Source organism: Phyllostomus discolor, chromosome 2, assembly GCF_004126475.2.
Source record: "Phyllostomus discolor isolate MPI-MPIP mPhyDis1 chromosome 2, mPhyDis1.pri.v3, whole genome shotgun sequence".
Classification (NCBI taxonomy): domain Eukaryota; kingdom Metazoa; phylum Chordata; class Mammalia; order Chiroptera; family Phyllostomidae; genus Phyllostomus; species Phyllostomus discolor.
The window spans coordinates 93,542,868-93,570,064 of NC_040904.2; the positions used below are offsets into that span (position 1 = coordinate 93,542,868).

General features: G+C 38.0%; 1 protein-coding gene across 4 annotated transcripts in view; it reads left to right on the plus strand.

Moving 5' to 3' along the window:
- GRAMD1C (GRAM domain containing 1C) overlaps positions 1 to 27,197 on the plus strand; it is a 102,195-nt gene that overhangs the window by 60,816 nt on the left and 14,182 nt on the right. For 3 of the 4 annotated variants that reach the window (XM_036018114.1, XM_036018111.1, XM_036018116.1), the window contains 8 exons: positions 4,655 to 4,773; positions 7,728 to 7,860; positions 10,816 to 10,978; positions 15,572 to 15,709; positions 22,356 to 22,474; positions 24,089 to 24,231; positions 25,018 to 25,121; positions 26,450 to 26,618. In XM_036018114.1, the coding sequence (XP_035874007.1) occupies positions 4,655 to 4,773; positions 7,728 to 7,860; positions 10,816 to 10,978; positions 15,572 to 15,709; positions 22,356 to 22,474; positions 24,089 to 24,231; positions 25,018 to 25,121; positions 26,450 to 26,618 (1,088 nt within the window). The remainder of the gene's footprint in view (positions 1 to 4,654; positions 4,774 to 7,727; positions 7,861 to 10,815; positions 10,979 to 15,571; positions 15,710 to 22,355; positions 22,475 to 24,088; positions 24,232 to 25,017; positions 25,122 to 26,449; positions 26,619 to 27,197) is intronic. The other variant, XM_036018115.1, reaches the window with a different exon arrangement.

The following is a 27,197-nucleotide window of genomic DNA, read 5'->3' on the forward strand; positions in this document are numbered from 1 at the left end:
TTGGTTCATATACTTGCTTTAGTCTACTTTTGGTATATTTTAGTACCTATTATTTCAGAATAGTTTATATAAGAGGTATATTTATAAGAGGTATAAGAGGTATTCCAGAAGTATATTGAAATATTGCTGGTTTTCTTTATAATGTTAACCATCCATTTATGATACTAAAAGTATTTCAAAGATAATGCCTTTGGAAAAGTGACTTAGTTTATTAGTATGAGCTAACTGCTATTGTGAAAAAAAGTTCACAAATAGCTCTTCTGGAGTGGGAGGCAAAAAGAAGTGCGTGGGGACATTTTTAGGATCGTGGACAGTGGTCCCTTTCTCTACCGTGAGCAATCCTTTTGATTTTTTTTCCTATGGACACCATGTTTCAAAAGACTTTTTGTCTACCAAATAAGCGGTGTATATTAAAGAATAAAATGTTAGAACATTATTGTTTATTAGTTGTATGTTATTTCCAGTGAGAGTTTATTATCAGTCTGACATAACCATTCTAGGTTAATATAATGCAGCCCCAAACAAAGAGGCTGGACATTTTATTTAGCTTGAATAACTTTATTGTAGGTAACTGTTTGGATATTTTTGACTTTTGAAATACTGATAATATTCTGTGAATTTTCATCAACTACTCTTGTGAAATCTTAATACTGTAGGCATGGCAAATTGGGAACTAGTGGGCTAAATTGCAGAATATTTGTTCTTAATTTATTTGAGGTTTCATGAAATATAATGAAGTTCATCAAGTGTAATGTAACAAACAAAGCTACCATAGCTACTAGACAGAGAAACCAAGAGAAAGAAAAAAGGAAGTGGAGGGACTTCTGGTCAGGCGGCAGTATGGGAAGATGTGGCTTGCTTCTTTGCACAATCACATCAAAATTACAACTAAAATATAGAGCAACCATCACTCAGAACGGTCAGAAATTGAGGTGAATGGAAGTCTGACAACTGCAGAATTAAAGAAACTACATCCATCGAGACTGGTAGGAGGGGTGCAGACGTGGAGCAGGCTAGTCTCTCAACCATGTGTGGCGGGTAAAAATTTGGGAGAGATATCTCGGAAGCAAGGAGTCCTAGGCTCCCCACCTAAGGTTCTAGTGCCAGGAAGATAAGTCCCCACAACTTCGGGCTGTAAAAACCAGCAGGGATTGAGATGATAGAAGCCCTCAGGAGTTCCTCTTAAAGAACCCACACATGGACTCACCTATTCAGACTCATTCCCTCTGAGCTCCAGTACCAGGGTAGTAGCTTGAAAGTTACCAGTGACATATTGGGAGGAACTGAAGTGTCTGGCATCAACGTGAGCAGAGGCCATTGTCCCTTTTCTAAACCTTTCCCCAGTAAAGCTGGCAAGCTGGTACCATATCTGAGACTCCATCAACCTGGCTAACACTGTTTGACCTGCCTTGGAGATCCCCAGAGACTCTGCTCCACTCAACTTGTGGGCCTACCCAAGCTGCTTTTCCATATGAGTGGCTAGTCTTGGCTCATGCTTCACAACTTCCTAAATCCTCTCACAGAAACAACAGCTGGCCTTAGTGAGCCCCAGACCTGGCACTAGCAGCAGTTTGGCTTCACCTGGGAATCTCCAAGCCAGCCCAAGTAGCAGCCATCTCAGATTGCTTTGTAGCTCAGGCATGGTGGCCCTGGGCAAAACACAGGTGGGGGCTGACCTTGACCTGCACCACCCAGGAAACCCCAAGGCCAGTATATCCAATGGACAGCTACAGACCACGTTGGAGCCCCTGCACAACTGATTCTCCATGGAGGGTGGAGGTTGGTGGTAAGTGGTCACAGCCAATCCTTGCAACTGACTGGCCTGGGTAAATCCCTCTCATTGATCTGCCAACAGCAACCAAGGCTCAACTACAAGAGGAGGGTGTTCTCAGCCCACATGAAGGGTGCACCTCGAGTATCCATCTTGGGTGATAGGGGAGGCTCTGCCACTGGACCCTACAGGACACCTACTACATTAGGCCACACTACAAAGACACAGAGTCAAAGCAGCTCTACCTAATAAATAGAAACAAATGCAGGGAGGCTGCCAAAATGAGGAGACAAAGAAACATGACCCAAATGAAAGAGCAGATCAAGACTTTAAAAAAAGAGCTAAAGAAATGGAGATAAACAGTCTATTAGAGGCAGAGTTCAAAATACTGGTTATAAGGTTGCTCAGAGAATTTAGTGAGGACCTCAATCAACAACATAATAAAGGTCTACTCAGAAATGAAAGATACACTAATTGAAACAAAGATCAATTTACAGAGAAACAACAGTAGAACCAAGTACCAGTAGAAACAGCCGAGAACCAAATCAATGATTTGGAACATAAGAAAGGAAAAGTACCAACCAATCAGAAGAGAAAAGAATCCAGAAAAATGAGGATAGTATAAATAGCCTCTGGGACAACTTCAAGAGGTCCAACACTCAGTTCATAGGGGTGCCAGAAGGAGAAGAGGAAGAGCAAGAAATTGGATATCTGTCTGAAAAAATAATGAAAGAAAAATTCCTTAATTTGGTGAAGGAGATACACATGCAAGTCCAGAAGCACAGAGAGTCTGAAAAAAGATGCCCACTCCAGGACACATCATAAGACTGTCAGCTGATTTCTTGAAAGAAACTTTGCAGGCTAGGAGGGATTGGCAAGAAATATTCAAAGTCATGAAAAGCAGGGACCTACAGCTAAGGTTCCTCTACCCAGCAAAGCTATCATCTAGAATTGAAGGGCAGATAAAGAGCTTGCCAGTCAAGAAAAACTAAAGGAGTTCATCATCACAAAACCATTATTATACGAAATGTTAAAAGGACTTATTTCAGGAATAGTAGATCAAAACTATGATCAATTAGATGGCAAAAAAAATACATATCTTTCAACAATTGAATCTAAGCAAACAAGAACAGAGACAGAATCTGGATGCTGAGAGCATTTTGATAGTTGCCAGATGGGAGGTGGGAGGTGGAGAGGGTGAAGAGATGAGGGAATTAAGTACAAATAGGTAGTTGCAGAATAGCCATGGGGATGTAAAGTACAGTTAGGAAATGGAGTAGCCAAAGAATTTATATGCAAGACCCATGGACATGAACAATAGTGGGGGGAATTGCCTGAGGGAGTGATGGGTGCTAGGCGGAGAGGTTCAAAGGGTGGAATAGTCAGGACAACTGTAATAGCATAATCAATAAAATATAATTTTTATAAAAAAGGGAAGTGGTATTTGCCATAGGTAATACCGGGGAGGAATTCAAGGCAACTTTATGTTTTGGCTCCATTAAATCTCTGTATATTTGTTCCTACTATTTACCAACTTAAAATTTTTACTCCAGTAGATTGATAAACTCTTAACTGACTTCAAAACAAGTATTAGGTTCTTCATGTATTTATTCTATATTTGTATGTTAGTTTTCCTTTTCCAGAATTTTCTCATTTCTCCATTTCCCCCACTCATGTCCTTCTTTCAACGCAATGGAAGACCTTTCTCCAATGTGAAGCCTTCTTTGATCACCCTAACCCACAGTGGTATTACAGTGTTGATTCCACTGGGACTTAAGTACATAATAATATAGCTTGTCACATTTAATTGACATAAAAATCACCTGGGTTTCTTCAATTCTATTGTAAGCTGTTTGAGAGCATTTTATCCTCCTTAGCATCTAGTGGAGTAAATTACATTTGATAGGTCCTAAGTAAATATCCATTGTATAAAAAGAGAGATAAAGAATCTTGCCAACAGTTGCTTCAAGTTGCCTCCCTCTGCCTTGCTTAATCATGAGATTAACCATTAGAAATGTTTCTAGAAATGAGACCATTGGTTATCACACTTTTTTGTTTTTGTTTTGCTATGTAATGTGAGTTTTTTGTATTAAATTATTTCAATACTGATATGTTACCTACAACGAAAGAACAAGATGGGCTACATTAAAAATAAATCAAGCCCTGGCTGATGTGGTTCATTGAATTGGACATTGTTCTGCAAGCCAATAGATCATCAGTTCTCTTCCCCCTCAGGACACATGTTTGGGTTGTGGGCTGGGTCCCTGGTGGGTGGTGTGAACGAGGCAACCGTTCAATGTTTCTCTCCCTCCCCTTCTCCCTCCCTTCCCCTCTCTCCAAAAATAAATAAAATCTCTAAAAAATAAAAAATATTCTGATTTCCAACCCCTTACATTTTATATTTTAGGAGAATATAATTTAGAGTTTACTGCTATGTAAGGTTTTTAAAATGGTTAAAACATGCACATATATATTATGAATTCAGAGGATGGGTTCTGTTTGATGATTAGAACTCTGAGTGGTGATTCGGTGGTCATGGTAGACTGGTTGGATTGCAGAATTTAAATTGCAGATTAGTAATTGCTGGAAACCATGAACACATCATTTTATAAAAGGAAAATTTTAAACATCCTTCCTTCGATTTACAGTAGTTATCATATGTTATGATAATTACTCTTATTAATTTATTCCCAGCACGGACTCTGCCAGTTAAGTTTTGTTAACCCATATTTTTATAGCTACAGAAAATTGGTGTCTATTAAGGTCACATAACTACCAAGTTATACATCTAGTAGCTGCACAACAGGTCATTTTTATTCAATACTTCAAAGTACATGTTTGAATCAGGGTATTATACTGTCTTACTTTTTTGTGTCGTTTTAGCGCTTGACCAGACAGGAATTCTGGCAGCTGCTCCAGCAGAACTATGGCACTGAACTAGGCTTAAATGCTGAAGAGATGGAAAGCTTGTCCCTGTCGATTGAGGAAAATGTGCAGCCAAGGTACAGCAATATTTTGAAATGTCAAGATTTCTTAATCATTATTCAAAGCAGAATTATTGTAACCTTTACTAATTCAGAACTTCTATTAATTCACTCTTGGGTGAAATTTGCCTCCATTCTCCCTGATGGAATGTGAATAGTTTACTAAATTGGTAAACAAATACAAGACATAGAAGGAAATATGTCTCTGTAACTGTGTCACATAGGATTTGCTTAAAGCATGGTTTTAATAAACTTTTTAAATTAAGGACCTGGAGAAGTACTTAGTGAAATCTTTGTGCTTATTGGTAACAATAAAGTAAATTAGCTGGTAGATTTCTTTTTATTTTAAAAACATTTTATTTAAAAATTTCTAAAAAGATTTATTTATTTATTTATTTATTTATTTAGCGAGAGAAGAGAGGGAGAAACAGAGGGAGAGAGGGAAAGAAACATCAACGTGCCAGAGAAACATCCATTGGCTGCCTCTCACATACCCCCAACTGGGGACCTGGCCTGCAACCCAGGCATATACCCTGACTGGGAATTGAACCAGTGACCTTTCAGTTTGCAGATCAGCACTCAATCCACCAGCTAGGATAGCTGATAGATATTTTGAGGGATATACAGATACTGCAACTTTTCCTCAAGGATATCCCAGCATAGTGCTTGAGATGTAGTTGGCACTCAACAAATATTGAATACATTAATGAAAGGAGTGTGTAGTACTGCAGGGAATGCAAATAATTATAATACAAGTTTGAAAATGATAAGGGCCAAATGAAGCAATAGATAATGTGATAAATTCAGAGTAGAGAGATATTGTTCTTGACTTACAGGAATTCATTTGGAAGAGTGGACATTTTTATTAACCTGTACAAGTAAAAGTGTATTTTGTGTAATGATAATTGAGGGCATAGCAGTAAAAACAGGTGAGGATAATATATTAAAATTCTAAAGCAAACATTATGCTAAATGAAAGAAGCCAGTCACAAACAACCACATATTGTATGATTCCATTTATATAAAATGGAGTCCAGAATCAGTAAATCCACAGAGACAGAAAGTAGATTAGTAGTTGCCAGGAGCTTGACGGAAGAGAGGATGAGAGTAGCTGCTAATGGGTACAGGATTTCGTTTAGGGGTGACGAAATGTTCTAAACTTGGATAGTGGTGGCTGTTGCACAACTCAGTAAACCACTGTATTATATACTTTAAATGGAGTGACCATAACTAATTATATAAATTATTACTTAATAAAAATTATTAAAATTCTGTAGCAAATCCTAAAATCGAAGTCTTCTAAAAGTCTTGATGTGTCTACAGAATTTTTATACCGTCTAGTCTCTTAGTTATGTTGATTCTATTTATAGTCTTTCAGTTAAGCATCAGTATTTTACAGCCTTTTTTACATGGTTACACATTCATATTTTATTAGTTTTCTGTAAAGTTAAAAATTTCTATTGTACTGCTCTCCTTGTCAAGTTTATTAGCTTCTTTCAGGTACTGGAGTTGAGTAGAAAAGCAACTGGTACAATGCAAAGAGGCTTGGATTGTGGTAAAGAAAATCTGGATTCTAGTCTGGACTCTGCCACCAAGCAGCTGAGCAACTTCAAGCAAATCATTTAGACTTTCTGATCCTCAATTTACTCATCTGTGAAATGAGGCAGTTAAACTAGATGATCTCCAAGGCCCCTGCCAACTCAAAAAGTTTCTAGCCGTTGAAGAAAGAAAGAATAAATATTTTTGACCAGCTGCTTTATATACTCTAAGGTATGAAGCAGCTCGAGGTCACCAGAAAAGATGCTGTTTTCCTGGTGATTGAGTGCTTTCCAAGAAAAGTTGTGGCAGGATCCTCATTCCACTTTCTACTCCTTTCCCCATTCTTCCAGTCTCTGAAAGAAGTATGTTTGTCTCTAACTTTTATTTCCTCAGCTTTTCCATCATCCTACTCTTCATTTTCAATTTCTCCTTCACTCTCCCTCCTCCTTTTTTCTTTATTTCTTCCCAACCCAACTCCATCCTTAAAATCCTTAAGTTCAGACACATGGCTGGTGGGTTAGTCTCAAGGAGCCACTTTTTTCCCTTTGGTTCCCTCAGAGCGCTGCCCGCCTGGCCAAAAGTGACCAGGTAGCAGACCTGGGTATTATTTTGGATGGAAGAGAACAGAACTGAAAGGCCCTTTGGCATTTCTGTTCCTTCCTCAGGATAATATGGCTTAAAAGGTCAGGCTGCTCCTTTATTTTAGAAGAGCTTTAAGTGTATGTGTGGCAGAGATTACACAGAATAACAATTTCTTAATAAGGCCAAACACTGGAAGTTAGATCAGTTGTGCTCCTTTTCTGTTTAATAGATTTCCCTTTCTCTTTGCTCCCTGAGAGAAATAAAAAGCAGGCCCCAGGACATTTATTGTAGTCTTGTCCTGATGACCATTTGAAAGCTGTTCCTTAAATCTTGTTCTTATTAATAAGGAGAGCAAGAAGGGGAGCATGGACTGGTTGATGGGCTCTGTTCTCAGACATCAGGGGCTTCCATTCTGGTGAGGATTCGCCGTCTCAGCTGGGACTGAATCAGAGGGAAGGAGGACTTAAACTGCCTTCTGGTGCTGACCGGCACCCAACTCAAACGTCCACCCTGCACCTTTCAAAGCATTGTCGTGTCCATAACTGAAATTTAAACAAGCAATGTTCATTTTATTAGAAATTTAAACAAGCAATGTTCATTTTATTTGGTTAATTTTGTAATGGTTTCTGAAATTTATAAAATCGCATATTAGCATTACCTTACTTTCAGAAATAAAGCCAATTTGCATGAGATTTAAGAAAATAGTGTGTTATAAGTAGAGGCTTATTTGTTACATTACAAAAAACCATTTGTTGTCAAAATGCTTTATAACAGAAGGACCTCTGTGAAGAGACGAAATCACTTATTTGTGTGACCTTGTTTATGTTTCCATAATGATATGTTTCTTGCAGAAGTCCAGAAAGAAGCAGCTTGGAAGACTGTGGGGAGAGAGATGAAAAATTATCCAAGTCTATCAGTTTTACCCGTGAATCAGTTAATCGGGTTTCAGAAACAGAGTCAATCGATGGAAATCTACCAAAAGCGGTTAGTGTGTGACACCCCTTTTAAAATACACTGATGCTGCCATGTGTTAATCAGAATACAAGATCAAATGAGAATATGGTATACAGAATGTTTAAAACTTAAGACGTCAGGCTGCTCCTTTATTTGGGGGGAAGAGTTTCAAGTCTCTCAGTAGCAGAGGTTAATTTGGAGAAATTTATAGTTAGCAGAGGTTTTTCCCCAAGTAGGGAGTGTGTGTGGTGGAATCTGTTTTGAAAGGGGAGATGAGAACCCTGCACAGCATGCTTGAGTAACAATAGATGCTTCTTAGGCTGACTACCGAAGCAGGCACACCCAGTTAATTACTGGGTTTCGTAGTTAGTTCCTTCCTTGATTTTTTCAAGTATCATTAAAAGCCCACTGAATTTTGAAAAATGTCAATGAGTTTCTATCATTTGGAATCTTTTTTTTTTTTTTGTAGTACTCAGATGGCTTCTGAGTCCTTTCAGATTGGCTTCTTTGTCCTTTTGAAGTGATCAATAATTTCTGACAGCTTCCTTCCCTTCTGGTACAAGAACATGCCCCAGGCACATTTTGTGTACTTTCTGCCTGAGATCTAGTGTCAGCCATTTCCCTAATGAGCCATAACTCTTGGTGAAGAATGGTGTTTAGAGACCACTTCTGAGTGCTAAGCTTACATCTACTGTAGAGCTTCTGTTCTGATTGGGGATGCAAGTTTGAGGCAAAACCTGAGTTCTTGGTTTAGAGCAGAGCCATCAGCTTTGAATCCTACCTCTGCCATTTGCTGTATGACTTTAACTTAATTATTTAACTTTTCTGTGTTTTTGTTTTCTCAATTCTTAGAAGATGAGGACAATAATATCTCATAGGGGTATTTATAAAGATTGCATGAATTAATATATGTGAAAGTACTTTGAACAGTCCCTGACACACATTAAGTCTTCAGTAACCATAGGTGTTATAATTGACAGTGAATCTGTGTGTGGCCAGCAATGGACCATTTCTACCTTCTCCCATGGAGCTCCCAGCATCTCCTATGAATAAACATTTGGAAAACATTGAAACAGACTGTATTTATGTGAAAGCCCACCAAGTTATCAACCTGTTTCAGGCATCTCATGCATCTCTCTTGGTGTGCTGTTGTGTTGTGGGTTTCTTGCAAAACTGATCCATCTAGAGGAACTTCCTACTGGTACAAGGGAGGTGATTCTAGATGCTGTTTTCTTTGTGTGTGTTCACTGAGAAAATCACACTACTCAATTTTGGGGAGGTAACAGAACAGGGGAATCTCTTACACAAAAGTCTGACTTTGAGGACTGGGTTCTCAGAACTACTAAATTTAATTTGAGTCTTTCCTACAGCTTCCTTAACAATGTCTCCTGTACCTCCTCTTGGAATAGTTAAGTCGTTTGTTCTTGCTTGTAGTTTTGTCCCTAAAGGAAGTCATTTTTTTCTCTAAGGGAAGAGATTGGAATGCAGAGGAATAGTTTAATGTTTTAAGATTGATTATACAGTCAGTGATATTTAGTATAGATGTCTGCAGGTTATGGAATACAATATAGGAGTTTGGTCCTTTTTTACCTTTTGCATTTAAGAGCAGTATGGTGAGATTCTCAGATGTCAACAAATATCATGTCACTTTATTTCATTTTTACTTCCAAAAAAGTTAGAAATAACATGATGTCAGAAATAACATTTTTCTAAGACAAAAAATAGATTTTTCTTAAGTTATAAGATTAATACTCTAAAAATTAAGGGAATATAGAAAAGTATACAAAGAAATAAAAATTGTTCAGGTGCTAACCACTTAAAGATAGTGACTGTTACTTTTCCTATGAGTATCTATCTATATTCTCTTTAATAGGAACCATATCTTAATTAGATCAACAGAAGAAATATGCGTGGAAACTTACTCTACTTAACATCTGTTACAGACAAGCTGGGTCAACTAAATAAGCATGTTGCCTTGTAGTGTGGAACTCCCAAATAAATCAAATCTTGATTTTAGCAGTAACCTAAGCTTGAAGAAGTAATGTTCTGACCAGGATAGGCTACTCCTTTAATACACTATGTCCTAGTCCCAGTTGTTATTCTGCTTTCTGAGCACCCTGTGGAAACCTGTGTCCTCCCTGGTGCTTCTGCTGCGCAATGTGCTCCAAGGTTTCATGGGCAGGAAGTGTAAGGATGGCATCTATGTTTTATGCACTCTTTTATCTGCTTACACACAGACAATGCAAGAAAGTACTTTGCTGTATAGTTTATATTTTTTACACTGTTCTAGTAAGCCTAATTATAGTACTATTCACCTTGAATTCTAACAGCATTAACATTCATACTTTAATGGCTATTAAGAAATAAATGTATCTGTATTAAACCATCCCTGGAAAATGTAGATAGCTTCATATAGTGAATGTATTTTAATGCCCAGTCCCTTAGTCCCTTCACAGCAAGGACCATTGTGCTGTGAGTTTGCAGTGAAATTAATTTCCCCTTTTAACCCTCTGTTCCCCACTGTACTCTTATGTGACTTTTATCTCTCTGTTTTCTTTCTCTTTCCCCTTTAGTTACTGGTCTTGAGAGATGGGTGAGTTTTCTTCTTTGAGATGATGGGGCAGGTTTTGTCTGGGGAAACTAACTGGGTTTTTTACTCTTCTCCTTTCTGACCCCAAAGAACTGAATTATTTTGTCTTCTGCCTTCTTTCCCTTCTGCTTAAAGTGATTCACATGGTGTTAATTCTCTGTGAGTTCTTTTTATATGATGTTCTTTATAAGATATTGTTAATTTCTTTTTAAGAAGATGACTTTAGAATGATATATATTGTTTACCAGTTTTTTATGGACTGAATTGCAAATGTGATGCAAACATAACAAACACATTTTTCAAAGAGTAGTATTTCAGTGTCTTTATTATTAAAGAGCTCACTGTAAAATTAAGCCTAGAATATGGTTTTTTAAACTGGATTGTTTGCCTTTTAGGAATTAGGGAAAGATGAAGCCCAAAGTGAGAAACAGATCAAAAAGAGTCCTTTACTAACCTCAGAAAAGAGGTTAAGTAGAGTGCCATCAAAATCACTGGACTTGAATAAAAATGAGTATCTTTCTCTGGACAAAAGCAGCACTTCAGATTCTGTTGATGAAGGTAAAGAATTTCTTATAAATTTTAATGAAATTTCAGTTATATCTTCTAATGTTAATCTTTGTATTAGTTGTGTGTAGGTTGGAATTTAGTTGCTTTAGATATAGTCTCACTCTATAAAGAACAAAAAAAGGATGCAAGTTAATAAAATACAGGGGGAAGAAGCTGCTAAATCTAACTCATCTCCACTTCCCAGAAGCCTTGATTTTGAAAATCTCCATCACAGTTAACCTTTAAAATTCCAAACACTAAGTTGATGGGGATGGAGCAGCAATGAAAAAGCAAATCTTAATGCAATTTGTTATGTTATAATTATACTTTCTTTTAACCACCAAAAATAAAAGAAACATAGAGATGCAAAAGTAGAGAATAAAAATAAAAAGCAATCACTTCAACAAACTATAGTAAATCATATTCTCCCTACTTTCTCTATGTTAGTACCAATAACCTTGGGCTTGTCATACTTGTTAAGTTGGCATTTTAAGGAATTTTTTTAAAAACTATAAGCCAGTGGATTAGGGAGACATTAGGACAGATTCCAGGTAGTGACTACTTTTCAAATTTCAGGAACTGGAATAATGTCTGGATTTTTTCTATACTTGCTTTCCTACCATCAGTGCCCAGAATAGTACTGGGGACATCAGAGTGGGTTGGATCTGTAGGACATGATGTATGTGCTAGCCTAGCTGCTGTTCAAGTTAGACCTGGTTTGAGAACCCCTGAAGTCTTGACTAGCATGAAAACCAGACCCATGAAAATTCAAACTACATCCTAGTCAACTCTAAATCCAATTCAAATCAAGTCCAAATCTAAAATCAAATCCAGATTTAATCAACCAAGACCAAATCCATGAAAACCCAATCCAAATCAGGGTAGACCTTGGTTTGGGAACACTGAAATAACTTTGATAAAACTAAATTCATGCTCTTAAAAACAAATGAAAATCCACTATTTCCTAGAAATCATAGATTGCTCCAAGAAGACAGTTGTTGAGTTCTTTTGAGAAATTAGTCAAGAAGAAGAGTTTTAAAGGGATTGGGTCCTGTAAGTGACTAGACCCCTAGTGTTCTCACCATTCATGTGTTGGTAGACAGCGGGTATGAGTTAGTTATCACCTGTCTGTCTGAACCTCTGACTTTAGAAAGACCTACTCTGGCACCCAGTGGCCAGATCAGTAAGTGACGCCAAGCAAGGATTCTTTTACTCACCTGCTCATTTATAAGAATGGTGCTTCAAAAGTATTTAGTTTCCTTATTGAGTTCCTATAAAATTAGCATTAATGATAAGTTACATAAAGGGTAACATTAAGACTCATATAAGCTGTGTTCATGTCTGGAAGTAAAGAAGGAACCACAGGGGTGTAGATGCTGTGCTGCATGTGAGCCCTCATCACAGTTTGCTCCTTGCTGGTGCCCCTTTAAAGATCCCGGTTTGGCTTTAGAGCAGTGAGACCTCCCATGTGACATTCAGCCTTCTGTTTGTGCTGGTTTTCTTTAAGGTGTATGGGGTGACTTGTTTTTCTTACTAGATGTTCATTCAATAACAAATCAAGTACTCCTATTGCTTTTCCTAAGCAAGTTACAAAATCTTGGGCTTATAAAATGTATTAAGTGGGTTTTATAATGAACCTATTTTTTTTTTGTTTCTGAAACTTGTGAGGTGATGAAGATGCCTAAGTCCATGAACTGGGGAGATGATGGGAAAGGTCAAAAGGAATAAACCATCCCTAAGGAATTTGGAAACGTGTGTAGGGATTTAGAGGCAGCTAGGTACATGGCAGATTATTTTAAACCACTCCTTGCTTTATTTAAAATAGTATTTTGATCTACTGTTGTGAGCAGGCTGAGTTAGAAAAGGAGAGGATTTCTTTTCTACCACATATAGCCTATAATCTTTGGGAGGAAGGCGCTGGACTATTTTGCTATAGAGACTCCTTTTAGATCCATGCAAACTTGAGAGGAATCAACAGGGCAGAGCATCATGAAATACCTCATGGGGGGACTCCCAAAATAACTTCTAGCACAGTCCTTTGATGTGGAGTTTAACTAGAACCCAGATATGGAAAGCTTAGAATCTGCTTTGACTGGCTCCTTTTTTAATGCTCTTAATCCACACCAAGCAGTTTAGAACCCATCAAGAATGATGAGTGCCTTTTTTTAGGGACATTTCTGTACTTCTGGAAATGGGTTCTGGGCTTCCAGCTGCTGAACAAAATAACTAAGCATTGTGTTTTAACAATCTGTTAAACCATATTACTAACTTAAAACTTTGATATATAATAATTCATAGAAAAAGCCACAGAACTTTGTTTCTCCAGAGCAGCGATTTGCAACCAGTGTGTTGCGAGAATTTTTAAAACTCACAATACTTTACCTCTTTTCCCTTAGGTTGTCAAATTTTAAAAAATGACAACAGCCAACACAACAATAGCTGTCTACTGTGAATGAATCAAAATTATTCCTATTTTTTGTCAGATCAGGAAAAAATGTACTTTTTGGCATGCTGCAGAATTTTAGTAATTAGTTTGTGTGTGTCATGAGGTGGAAAAGGTTGAAGATTGCTGCTCTCAAGGGTTGTTGCTGATAGACGTCCTCTGCTTACTATTTGCCCACTTTGGGGGAGGAGTTCAGAGCATCTGAGAAAGTGCTGGGAGTTTCCTTGCAAGTGGAGATGAGCTGACACAATGTATTTATATCCACAAGTACAAGGAAATTGTGGTTGTGTTTTCAAGGATCTAATATTTATGTTGCTGTCAGGATTTCCTTCTTTTCCCCACCCTGCTTTGTCATGCCATGGATAGTCTGTGAAGCATTTGCCCCAGGAGGTAAGAGCTGAGAGTGGAAGCTGACAAACTAGCTCACGGCATGAGGCACCTGGCCTGTGTCGTATGATAAAAGTTAAATTTAATTTTGGATAGCTGGGGTAAGAACTTGGTGTGACAGGGCTTCTGAACCAAAGTGACTTCTGCAGAGAATGTAAGCTAAGTTAGGTGAAAATTAAGTTGGGGGAGGAGTGCATAAGAATAGCAAAATTAGAATCCATCATCTACAGCTGGCAGAGCAAGATGAATTAGAGACAAAGCCATGCAGAGAGAAATAGGAATCAAAATATCAGTTGATGCTTATTAGTCAATAAATGTGAGGACCAGGAGACCTCTGGGGCAAGGCAGAGAAAAGGCCATAAACTAGTCTAGCAGGAAGAAGGTAAATCAATATTTACTTGGTAATCTCTAAGTTCTGTGTACCTGTATCAAAGTAGTTAATATCAAAGTATCAAAGACACAAATCAGTTAATGAGAAAAAAACAATGGTTGGAATGAAGGCAGAGCTGGAAGAGTTTTTCTGATTCTTACACCTATCTTTTGTTTCCCAGGCTGCTTCCCGTGGTGTAACATTGACAGGTGCTCTAAATAGATAATTCTTAGAGCTTGATTTCTGACATAAGGGGAGCTTTGGTCACACGTTTCCATTCTGTATCAATGGGATGTAATCCTTGAAGTAATAAATAACCCCAGCCCTGAAATCATTGAAATTTTGAATTGCTTTCCTCCATTTCCTATACTTTACCAGGCTCCTATATCTAGCTGTCTTTTCTTCTCTTTTCTTTTTGATTCTTCTAAGTTAAACTCCTGGAAGTATAAAGTAGAGGGTAAGTTTGTGTGCTTTGGAGCTGGAGTGAATTCACATTCCAATTCATCACTCATTAGCTGTGGAGCTTTGTGGAGTCTCTCAGTGCCTCAGTTTCGCTCATTTACATGATGGAAATGATGACGACAGCACGTGTCTCACAGGATTGCTGTGAGAATAAGAAGAGTATATACTTATAAGGTGCTTAGCACAGTGCATGACATGTAGTAAGTACCATACAAACATCGGCTATTTTATATAATATTTCCTAGGTATACGTGGAGAGGTGAGCAGATTCTGCTTCTTTCTTTGTTGCCAGTAGTTTTCAACCTCATTATCATTATCAGGTTCCCAGAAAAATGTAATATTCTATTGGACATTATTTAGCTTTGAAGCATACTTTTCAGAAGGATTTCTTCTTTTGATGGGTGGCATTCAGAAACGGTTATGAATACAATGATACTTTGCTCGGAGGAGTCAGTGGCTAGCAAGTTAGTGGGTGCAGCAGATGTTAGAGCCGTTTGTGACTTCGTGTTTACTGAATGTACAAGTGTTCAGAAACAGGACCTCCTACGTGCTGTGGCAGATACCACTCTGCATCTCAGTCTTGCCCTCGTCACATTTGAAATATTCTTTTGAGTGATATATTATGGAAATTTGATGTCACTCAAATTAAATATTTATATTTTGAGTATTGACAACTGAAATATTGATCATTATATATCATTCTGATCAATGAAAATATTTATCATTATAGTTTAATTAACTATATACTCTTATGTATAGTTATATATGATATGTATGTATACAATACCAGTTTAGAGGTTTAATGGTGCCCTGAATGTGCTGATCACAATAATCATATTTAAAAGCTATTTTGTAATGTACCAAAAGCAAGCAAACAAAACAAAACCTTGAAATTATCTGTTTTTTGGTTTCTTTCCCTTTGATTCTGTTCTTTTCCCCCCAGAAAATATTTCTGAGAAAGATCTTCATGGAAGACTTTATATCAACCGTGTTTTCCACATCAGTGCTGAGAAGATGTTTGAATTGCTCTTCACCAGTTCACGCTTTATGCAGAGATTTACCAATTCTAGAAACATAATAGGTGGGTGCTTGTGTTCTTATCTAATGATTAACTTAGGAGAATTTTATTATCTTTAGAGGGTTGAGCTTGTATAAATTTATTTATGTTGTCAGGGAGAAAAATTAGACAAGTTCTGATTTTATTTTGGTGATATATGAACTAGTATTTAAGTGTTTTGATTAAATTCACATGTAAACAAGTTATTCAGTTAGATTCTACCTACAGTTAAGACCCTTTGAAAACTAAAATTCAGTGTATTAATTAATGTAGCAGTTCAGTTGGGTTGAACCCCATTTTAAAAGGGTGCAGCGTGGGACAGCTGGATACTAGTGGGGTGAAATAGGTGCAGCCGCTCAGCAGTGTGGCTTGGCAGAATCTGCTAAAGCTGATCATACGCGTTCTCTCTGACCCAACAACTCTGCTGTTAGGCATATATCCTTCAGAGATGGGTACGTGTGTGCTCTGAATGGCATGTACTACTATTCATAGCAGCATTATTTACAGTGCCACAAAACTCAAAAAAAAAGCCCAAGGATCCACCAGTGCTAGGTACAAAAAAATAATTATTTATTATTCATAGTAGAGTAGCAGTTTTTAACTGATAGCTATTAATTGAGTTTTGTGATTATATTAAGAATTCCATGGTTTAAAAAAATCATTTATTGTTTCTGTCCTTTCAGTTTTAAAAAAGTGGGATATCTGAGGTATATGTCTTTTTTTTTTACTTAGCTTATTATATCTGTTCTGAATCTTTTCATGTTTTCTTACTATTCATGTCTACCTGTTGAACCTGGTATTTCAGAAGAGCTAGAGACATTATTTCTCTTAATTTTCTAAGATGATGCACTACTATTTTTATACTGAAAAGGTCCACGAGGAACTAGCATTTTATCCCTAAATGAAGTTTGCATTTTGGATCACAACTGCACTGAGTGTCTGATTTCACATCTGGCTTCAGTATGGATGAATATATGTGCTGTTTGATGTTACCAGTGGCTTTGGGAACCAAAGGCTTCTAGCTAATTCTAAATCTAAACAGTTATAGTCCTATTGCTATTTAGACCTAGAACCACTCAGGTTTTCTCCAAAAGAGATAATCTGTTTATGATTGCACATGATTATGCTATCTTTTGTACGAGTTACCTGGTAATTGAAGTTATATTTCATTTTTAATTTACTGACTGTTAGAGAAAAAGAGGAACGGAGAGAGAGAAACACCGGTTTGTTGTTCCACTTATTTATGCACTCATTGGTCAATCCTTGTGTGTGCCCTGACGGGAATTAAACCTGGGCGTACTGGGATGGCACTCTAACCAGCTGGGCTGTGTGGCCCCGGTAAATTATATTTCTTGATAATGGGTTTGAAAGACTCTTTTAAAAAATATTATGAATTTAGGGAATATGAGAAAGCTGCGTCCCTAGCCTGAGGATGGTACTGCAGTCGCCAGGTTTCTGAATCCAGCCCACCTGATGGCATGCAGTCAAAACAGTGATAGGAAGGCCTTGCACAGCAGGAGCTACCGGATTTAAACTTCAAAGCACAAACCTTACTTTGGAAGCCTATCTATAACAGCGCTTATTGAAATATGAAGCCATCTACCAGCTTCTCTTATTCAGCAGTGTCATCCTGTGGATACCGTGTATGCTGCCTTCCAAAGACAGCAATTCTCCTCCCTCATGTAAAGGCTTCCCTCTGGAGATAGCAGCCAAAGAAATGTGTTCAGGACTTCCAGCCTAGAAGGAGGCATAGGTGGATGCACTGTACCTCCACACACAACCAAGATTGGAACAACAACAATTTAGAGGCAGAATAACACCTAGAACTGACAGAAAATTTATCTGGATGGAAGTCGGACAGCCAGGAAGTTGAAATAGACCCATTCATCCAGACCGGTAGGAGGGGTGGAGACAAGCAAGCCGAGCTGGGTCGTGGTGAGGAGATCTGGGAGAGGTTGGGGCGGAAAAGGCAACCAGGAGTGCGTAAGGCATCCAGGGCGTGCAAGATTGCAGCGGGTGGACACTGAGTACACAGACGGCAACTAGCAGACCCAGTGAGGGGAGATTGTGGAGCAGGGCAGAGCTTGCAGCCCAGGATCCCAGGGAAGGGACTGAGGGAGAACGGAGCTACCACCATTGTTCCCTCTCGACCCCACCCTCGCATACAACGTCACAATCTAGCAAATGGGGTGCCCAGCCCTGGTGAACACCTAAGGCTCTGCCCCTCACCATAACAGGAGCCAACTAGACCAAAGATGAGAGAGAGAGAGATAGAGATGGCTCAAACAGAAGAACAAATCAGTGCCCCAGAACTCATCCTTTTGAGCGACTAAGAGATAAACTAACCTATCAGATGCACAGTTCAAAACACTGGTGATCAGGACGCTCACAGAATTGGTTGATTTTGGTCGGCAAATTAGATGAAAAAAATGCAGGGTTACCATAAAAGAAATGAAGGAAAATGCACAGGGAACCAATAGTGATGGGAAGGAAACTGGGACTCTCAATCAGATGGAGTGGACCAGAGGAAGAAAGAAACAAACCAAACAGGAAAGAATGGAGAAATAAGAATTAAAAAACACAAGGAGAAGCCTTAGGAACCTCCAGGACATCTATAAATGTTCCAACATCCAAATTATAGGGGTACCAGAAGGGGAAGAGGGTAGAGCAACAAGTGGAAAAGTTATTCGAACAATAATAAAGGAGAACTTCCCCATTCTGGCAAAAGGAAATAGACTTCCAGGAAGTCCAGGAAAGCTCAGAGAGTCCCAAAGAAGTTGGACTCAAGAAGAAATACACCAAGGTACATCATCATTACATTAGCCAAGGTAAAAATGAAGGAGGAGAATCCTAGAAGCAAGCAAGAGATAAGGGGACAGTAACCTACAAAGGAGTTTCCCATCAGACTGTCAGATGATTTCTCAAAAGAGATCTTGCAGGCAAGAAGGGGCTGGAAAGAAGTATTCCAAGTCATGAAAGACAAGGACCTATATCCCAGATTACTCTATCCAGCAAAGCTTTCATTTAGAATGGAAGGGCAGATAAAGTGCTTCTCAGATAAGGTCAAGTCAAAGGAATTCATCATCACCAAGCCCTTATTTTATGAAATGTTGAAGAGACTTATTTAAGAAAAGAAGATAAAAAAACATGTATAGTAAAAGGACAGCAAATCACCAATTATTAACAACCACACCTAAAGCAAAACCAAAAGAAACTAAGCAAACAACTAGAAGAGGAACAGAACCACAGAAATGGAGATCACATGGAGGGTTTGCAACAGGAGAGTGGGAGGAGGAGAGAGGGGGAAAAGGTACAGAGAATAAGTAGCATAGATTGTAGGTAGAAAATAGATGGGGTAGGGTAAGAATAGTATCAGAAATGTAAAAGCTAAAGAACTTATGACACATGGACATAACTAAAAGGGGGGAGGAAGTGGGGTGGGAGAGGGTGGAGGGGAGTGAAGGGGGGAAAATGGACAACTGTAACAGCATAATCAATAAAAATATTTTAAAAATATTATGAATTTAATGAAAAATTTTCATAGTCAATTATTTGTAATCTTATTTAGCATTAAATGCCTATGATTGGAGTTAATTTTTTTTTAATTAGGGAGCTTTTACATAGGTATTTTTTTAAGTCTTTGTTTGCAGTTGTATGACTATTTTGTGTTTCAAAGCTCAAAAGCTTCAAAAGCTTGTTTTTTATTCAACTTTTTTAACTTTCAAAAAATGTAAATCTTTAGAAAAGTTGCATGAATGGTATAATAAAATGCATATATCCATCACCTAAATTTACCAATTTTTTTTATTGTGTTTGTAAAATGTATATAACGTAAGACTTCCCATTTTAACCATTTTAAAGCACACAACTCAGTGGTATTAAGTGCATTCACATGGCCATGCAGCCACCATCACCACCATCCAGCGCCAGAACTTTCCCGTCCTCCCAAACTGAAACTCTGTGCCTGTGAAACACTGCCTACTTGTTTCCCCCTCCTCCCAACTCCCGATGATCAGCATTCTACTTTTCCTCTGTTTTAATTTGACTCTTCTAGGAACTTTCTGTAAGTGGAATCATACTATATTTAACCCTTGGTGACTGGCTTATTTCACTTACCGTAATGTCTTCAGTGTGTATCTATGTTTTAGCATGTGTCAGAATTTCATTCTTTTTTAAGGCTGAATAAACATCCCATTGTATGCATATACCACATTTTGTTTATCCATTCATATATTGGTGGAGTTTTGAGTTGTTTCCACTTTTTGGTTATTATCAATAATGCTGCTGTGAACACTGATGTACAAATATCTGAGTCCCTGTTTTCAGTTCCTTCGGGTGTATACTCAAATGTGGAATTGCTGAATCATAAGGTAATTCTATGTTTAATTTTTTGAGGAATGACCACATTGTTTTCCATAGTGGCAACATCATTTTACATTTCCACCAGCAACATAAAGAGGTTCCAGTTTCTCCACATCCTCACCAACTTGTTATTTTCCTTTTTTTTTGTGATAACAACCATCCTAATGGGTATGAAAACTCACCAGTTTTAAAACTTTATTACATCAAAGGATTCTTGAAGTGGTTTTCTGAAATTCCTGATTTTTATTACCGCAGGTCAATATATCAAAATGGCTCTTGTGTCTTTTTTGTGTACTATTCCCACTTTTCTTAGAATTTCATCTCCAATTTTTTATACTATGATGAGCTTTACTCAGGTATTGGGGGACTTGACTATTCCGGGATGTTGTTAATTAGATGGTGCCATGGCACATGATACTCAGTAGGCTTGTTGGCAACATTGGTGAAAACACAAGTGGAAGACACTTTCTTTCTCCTTATTAATTATTGCTTTGTTGAATAGTGTACAATTTCAACAGCAAAATTCAACAATATCTTTAAATTCTATTGCTGATTCACAATGGATTATTTGTATAATTTTTCTGAAACAGACTGACATATAATCAAAGTAACCTTTGAAAAGTATTTTAGAATTTTATATCTTTCATGTAAATAAATCATTTTTTTACTCACTAGATTACTGATTTATTATAAAGGACATTAAAATATACAAATCAACAGCCAGGTGAAGGAAGAAATAAATAGGGTGTGGTCCTGAACAAAAGACATAATAAAAAAAAACACCTTGCCCTGGCTGGTGTAGCTCGGTGGATTGAGTGTGGGCCTGCAAACCAAAGGGTTGCTGGTTCGATTCTCGGTCAGGGCACATGGGTTGTAGGCCAGGTCCCCAGTTTGGGGCGTGTGAGAGGTAGCCACACATTATGTTTCTCTCCCACTCTTTCTCCTTCCCTTCCTCTCTCTCTAAAAATAATAAACAAAATCTTTTTTTAAAAAGACACCTTTATTGTTTTCTTTACTTAGGAAATTCCAAGGGTTTTAGGAGCTCTGTGCCAGAAATGAGATCAAGACAAAGTATATACTTTTAACATAAATCAAAATATCACACTTTTCCTTACTGTTATGTTTCCATAGTCATTTCATTAGGATTTTGGGAAGGAAAAGATGTGTGCTCAAAATGCCATCTTGAAATGATGGTGGCAGGAAAATGGAGGCAACTGTGCTTGAACAACAATTAAAAAAAAAGAGAGAAAAAAATTAAGGGGCAGAATTACTACCACTTACCTACTCTTAAGAAACTAAAATGTAGGAAAGATGGGCAAAAACAATATAATAAACCATTTTATAGCAAATTTGGGGTGATAACCTTCCATGGTTTATGATGATGCTTTTTAAATTTAGTTGTAAGATTTTTCCAGGTACTCAAATGGTGGCTTCAGCCAGACCTATCTGTATGAAAGAAATTGAGAAAAACTGGGTAGATCACAATGCCTGGTACCATTCCTTTGACAGTAGGTAATGAGTTAGATAAAGGCTCCTATATTTTAGTATGTTGATGAGTAGCAGCCAACATACTAATTGCCCAAATCCATTCGTGCTAAAAGCATTAGATGATTTAGTCAGATCTTTGAATAGAGTTCATGATGCCCTTACCTATACTTGCTTAGTTTTTGGCTTGTAAAATGACCTTTGCTGTGTAGTGCAATGTTCTAAAGATGTATCTGTTCAAAGTGTGTCTTTACTCACCATGTTGTTGCTAAGCAATCAGAAGAGACTTTTCACCAAGGTCTCATCATAGAGAGGTTATCCTATAGCTTGTGCTATATAGGTTATATAGTTATTTATATTCCATCACTTCCTCCTTAATTAAAGACTTCAGCAGATAAGCCACTAACATTACATGATTTCTCCACAAGTTGGGATCACGACCACATTGCTGCATAATCACAAATGTCTTTCAAGGTTTTGTCCTCAGCGGTGGGAATGCTGAAGTGTTGTTCTGTCTCAGTTTGACAAGGCTGGTGCCATTACTTCTCTTCATAGGTACTGGGGACTTTAAAAAGAAGCCTGCAGATGAACCAACTTTTATCTTCTAAAGGGAAGTAAAAAGTGTATCGAGTGACAACAATTTAGAAGTAAATAGATCAGAGATAGGGATGTCACATATAAGAAGAGTGCCTAACATTTAATTTTATTTTTGAATGGTCAAAAATAAAACCTTAAAATATTCAAAAACTACCTCTTTGATTCCATTTCAAGTCATACCCTTCAAATTTCTAGAACTGACTCATTTTATATTTGCTGTGAATAGATGTAGTATCTACGCCTTGGAATGTGGAACCTGGAGGTGATCAGCTGAGAACCATGACCTACACCATAATTCTGAATAATCCGCTCACTGGGAAGTCCACTGCTGCCACTGAGAAGCAGGTATGTCTGCCCCGTCAGAGCCTCAGGAGAACCATGCGTGTGAGAAGAGAGAAGATGCCTGTCTGAGGTGCCAGTTTACAAAAAAATTTCATCAAATAAATGGCAAGAAAAAAATGTGAGGAGAAACTGTTACAGGTTAAAAGAGACTCAAGAAACATATCAACCATATATTCATGAGATTTAAGGAACTGTTATTTTGTGTGTGTAATGGTATTATAGCTATGCTTTAAACAAAAGTATCTTTTAAAAAATAAAGAACAGTATTTTTTAAAGAGACATACTGAAGAATCTATGGAAAGAGATACTTAGGTGTTTATGGATGAAATTCTATTGATGTCTGGGCTGTCTTTTAAAAGTAGCCTAGCCAGGCCAAGGAGGGTGGCTGGACATGAAGGAGGGAGGGAATGTGGGAATGGGGTACAGATGAAACAGGGTTAGGCAGGAGTTAGTGTTGTTGAAGCTGGTTGATGAGCTTATGAGAGTTCATTATATTTCATTTCTACTCTTGCGTACGACTGACCCTTTTAAAAAAATGGTTTTAAAAAGAATGCTATGGGAATTTGATTTGCAGAATCATGTCAAGGGTTTGGGTCAAATAACTAGATGGCTGCTGTGACACACGGGGAAGAGATGGGGAGATATTGAATGCTCCGCTCTGCACCAGTGTGGCACTGTCTCCGAGTGGAATTTGTGCTTGGTCAGTTCGTGTTGGAGTGTGGTGTCTCTGTTGTGCGAATAGTTCGAAAATAGCTCTTAACATCTGAACTAATTCTGCTCTTGTAATTTTGTCCTTCAGTGTTAAAAAGGGATTAAACTTTTTTCTCAAAAGATTTTCAGACAAATAAGAAAAGTCTGGCACTTTGGCGTTAGAGCATCTTTGATAACCTCACAGCACAAGTGTAAAGGGCGTGATCACAACGAGCAAGTCTTGCCCAGTAGCCACGTCAAATCCCACTGAGGAAAAGTAGCGTTTTGTTTGTTTGCCTGCTTCCTTCACTTATTTGGTGAAGGGTGGTTTTATTAAACCTTGGTGAACTTTGGGTGGAGTCCTTAATTTTTTCAAGTGATTTTTGAATTGTTTCCTAACAGGAACATTTAAAATTCTTTTCTTTTCTTTTTTAAAGATTTTATTTATTTATTTTTAGAGAGGGAAGGGAGGGAGAAAGAGAGAGAGAGAGAGAAACATCAATGTGCGGTTGCTGGGGGTCATGGCCTGCAACCCAGGCATGTACCCTGACTGGGAATCGAACCTGCGGCACTTTGGTTTGCAGCCCGCACTCAATCGACTGAGCTATGCCAGCAGGGCTTAAAATTCTTTAAAAACTAGTAATATACACAAGAGGTTACATGGTTCCTTTCTCCTTCTCGTATCTAAGAAAGAAAAATACTTACACTGTGAGATTACGGAGAGGCAACAAATAACCATTTCTGCAGGTCCTTTCTTCTCGTTTGTAGATAGCACAGCCAACGTGGAGGCTCTTCTGGCTCTGTACTTTGGCTTCTCATGTCTTTCGTAGTATGTGAGAAGGAATTCTAATACATATGTTCTGAATTGGCAAGGAATTTGATGTATTAAACAAGTACATGGAAAACATTTTTGTCTTATTTTGGCAGACACTGTATAAAGAAAGTCGGGAAGCACAGTTTTATTGGGTAGACTCAGAAGTGCTGACGCATGATGTCCCCTACCACGACTACTTTTACACCCTGAACAGATACTACATCATCCCATCTTCAAAACAGAAATGCCGGCTGAGGTGAGCTACTGTAGATGAGTGTTTTACTCAGGATAGGCTAGATTACGCTCTGGTACCATAGTAGTAATCCTAAAATTTTAGTGATGGCTTTACACAACAGAAGCTTTATTGTTTGTTCAAATTACACGTCCATCATTGGTCAGCAGAGGGATGGGGCTCCTCCCTCAAGGACCAAGCCAATGAAGGCTTTGACATCCTGGAGCTACATAACCGAGATTATGTGTTGTTTCTGTTGCTATAGGAAGAGAGAGAGCTATAGAACTGTGCTCACAGTCCAGTGGCCAGAACCCATCACCAGTTCCTCTTTAATGGCAAGGGGGCTGGGAGTTCTTGAGGGGCACATGGTGAGGGGTGAATGACTCTGCTGCAATGGAGAGTGAACAATGTCAGTGCATTGAAGTTAGTGATGAGCCGTCATCATATGCTTGGCCTAGTCGTAGCTAATGGAGTGATTTTCAACTAATTCCTGACCATTGGAGATTTTTTTTACAAGGCATGTAGGAAATTCAGAATTTATTTTGAGCCTTTCCTACTATGCAAAGAAAAGTCAGGACTAGAGAAAGGAAAGAAATAAAATCCCATGTACTTAGAAGGGAAATTTGATGAAATTATTAGTAGTACATAGTAATTTTTGAAAGAAGTTGTTATCAGTAAACAAATTTTCTTTTATAGTCTAATTGACTTTGAATCCTTCTGGCTCTCCACTGAATACAATCTTATATTTAATGGCAATGTTAATATACTTAAATCCTGTCCTTGAAATAAATATTATCCTTATCCTGTTAGAATCTCCACAGATTTGAAATACAGAAAACAGCCATGGGCCATTGTAAAATCTTTGATTGAGAAGAATTCCTGGAGCTCACTGGAAGACTATTTCAAACAGCTTGGTTCGTGCATTTCTTGATTGATCTATTTTTGTAAAGATGCATTTATTGACAGAATGGACTGATTGTGCATTTGAATTAACAGCAGAAACTGGTAGATGGTGTTGGAATGACTCCCACTGAAGTACTTGTAACCACCCCACTTGGACTTTCAAACTTTTAATTTTTGTTGGTCTAACAAACACTTACATAATTCTTACTATCAGCCAGACATTGTTCTATGTGCTTTATAAATATCAACTTATTACAGCCCTGTGAGATAGTACTGTTACTATTTTTTTTCCATTTTACTGAACAAGAAATACTGAAACAGAGGACTCGGTTAAATGATTTGCCCAAGACCACAGGGGGTGTCACACTTGCTGACTGCGGGAGGCCCTGGAGGCTGACTGCAGCGAGGGCTCCACCGAGGAGCGCACAGGTGCACCTGTGCTTGCTAATCTCGGGGAGTCCTCAGGCCCACACTGTCCTTAGCAGCACAGCATTCCTGGTTTTACATGGGCCCGCTAAGTAATGCTGTCCTGTACAAGTATGAACTCTGTGAGGTGGGTGCTAGACTGGAGGAAGTAATATCATAGTTCTATTTGGATATTCCTTAGAATATACACAAGAAAAAATATACATGAACATAATTAATTTTAGTTAAAGAAAAACTGGTGGTCAGTCAAGTCTTGTAATTTCTCTGTCATCCTCTAGTTTATTATTACTTTATTTCCTTGTTTTTCTCTCTTTGGTTATTTTGTCATTAAACTTCTAATCAGGAGCAAAAAAAAATTAAACTCAAAAATCAGTTTGGCCACTGGATAATGAACTTCTAATAAAAAATCTGATAAAGGAAGAGATTGAAACAATTGACAAAAATGAGGTGTTTTAGGTTGTTTGCAAATTTTTGTTATTAGGGCTTCCTTTTCTGCAAACCCTTATTGTAAATTAGAACTATTATATGCTACTCCTTCCTTTGAAATTGACCATCAAGTACCATAATCTATCTTGGAAATCTTTCTAATGATCCAGGGTAGGCCTATTGTTTCTAAAACTTAAATCGTTACATTAATATTTAATATAGCACATGGCAAATTCGCTCTGATGATCCCATCATTTATTAATATAGTTCATTCTTCCTAGAATAACGAAGTCTTATTATGGGATCACTGTACTCTCCAAGACTTTTCATTAAGAGTAGCTTTGAATCTAGGCCATGAAACCCAAGTAATTGTAAAAGAAATTTTTCAAAGCTTAAAAAAACAAACAGAACGCAAAACAACCACTAAGCCCCCTGCATCTTACAGTTGAAGTTTCTCCACTACCTAAAGATTTTTTTCCCTTTTTAGAATCAGATTTGTTAATGGAAGAATCTATGTTAAATCAGCCTGTTGAAGACCCCGGAAAACTGAGTGGCCTACGAAGGAGAAGGCGAACATTCAACCGAGCAGCAGAAACAGTTCCTAAGCTTTCTTCTCAGCGTTCTTGTGGAGATGGGGGTTTAGATGCCAGAGGGGAGATATCTGGGATGATGGAGCGGGGGAGAGTAATCAGGATGGGATATCACCGGTAGCTGTTATCTGGTAAACAGAGATGGGAGGTTTTAGTTTACTTACATTAAGCAGAATATGTCTCTTTGGCAGTTGTAAAATGTCAGGCACGTGGTCAATAGAAGCATTTTACTGGACCACATGGTATTTTAAAAATTGGACATTTTTGTATAAAAACTCAGATCTGACAACCCTGGACCCAAATACTTTCATAGCAACAGTCTGTTGGAGCCTATAGCTGCTGCCTTATTAGACCAAATCCCCAGGTCACCGGTCCCCACCGTTGTCCCTGGATGCTGGGCACTTCACTCGTTAACTTCCTGCCAAGCATTTTCAGACATTTCATTTCTGCCCCTCAATGTACTAAAATGATTGTATGTTTTTAATTCTTATGTACTTTCAGGGCCAGCCCAGCAAAACTGCAGAAATGGAATTTGACTTTTATTAGTCTCACTCTCAATTTTAAAGGCATCCTGCCTCTACTAACTGTTACTCCCTCCCTCTCAGAACTGTAAAACTGTAACATCTTCACATCCTTCCACATAAA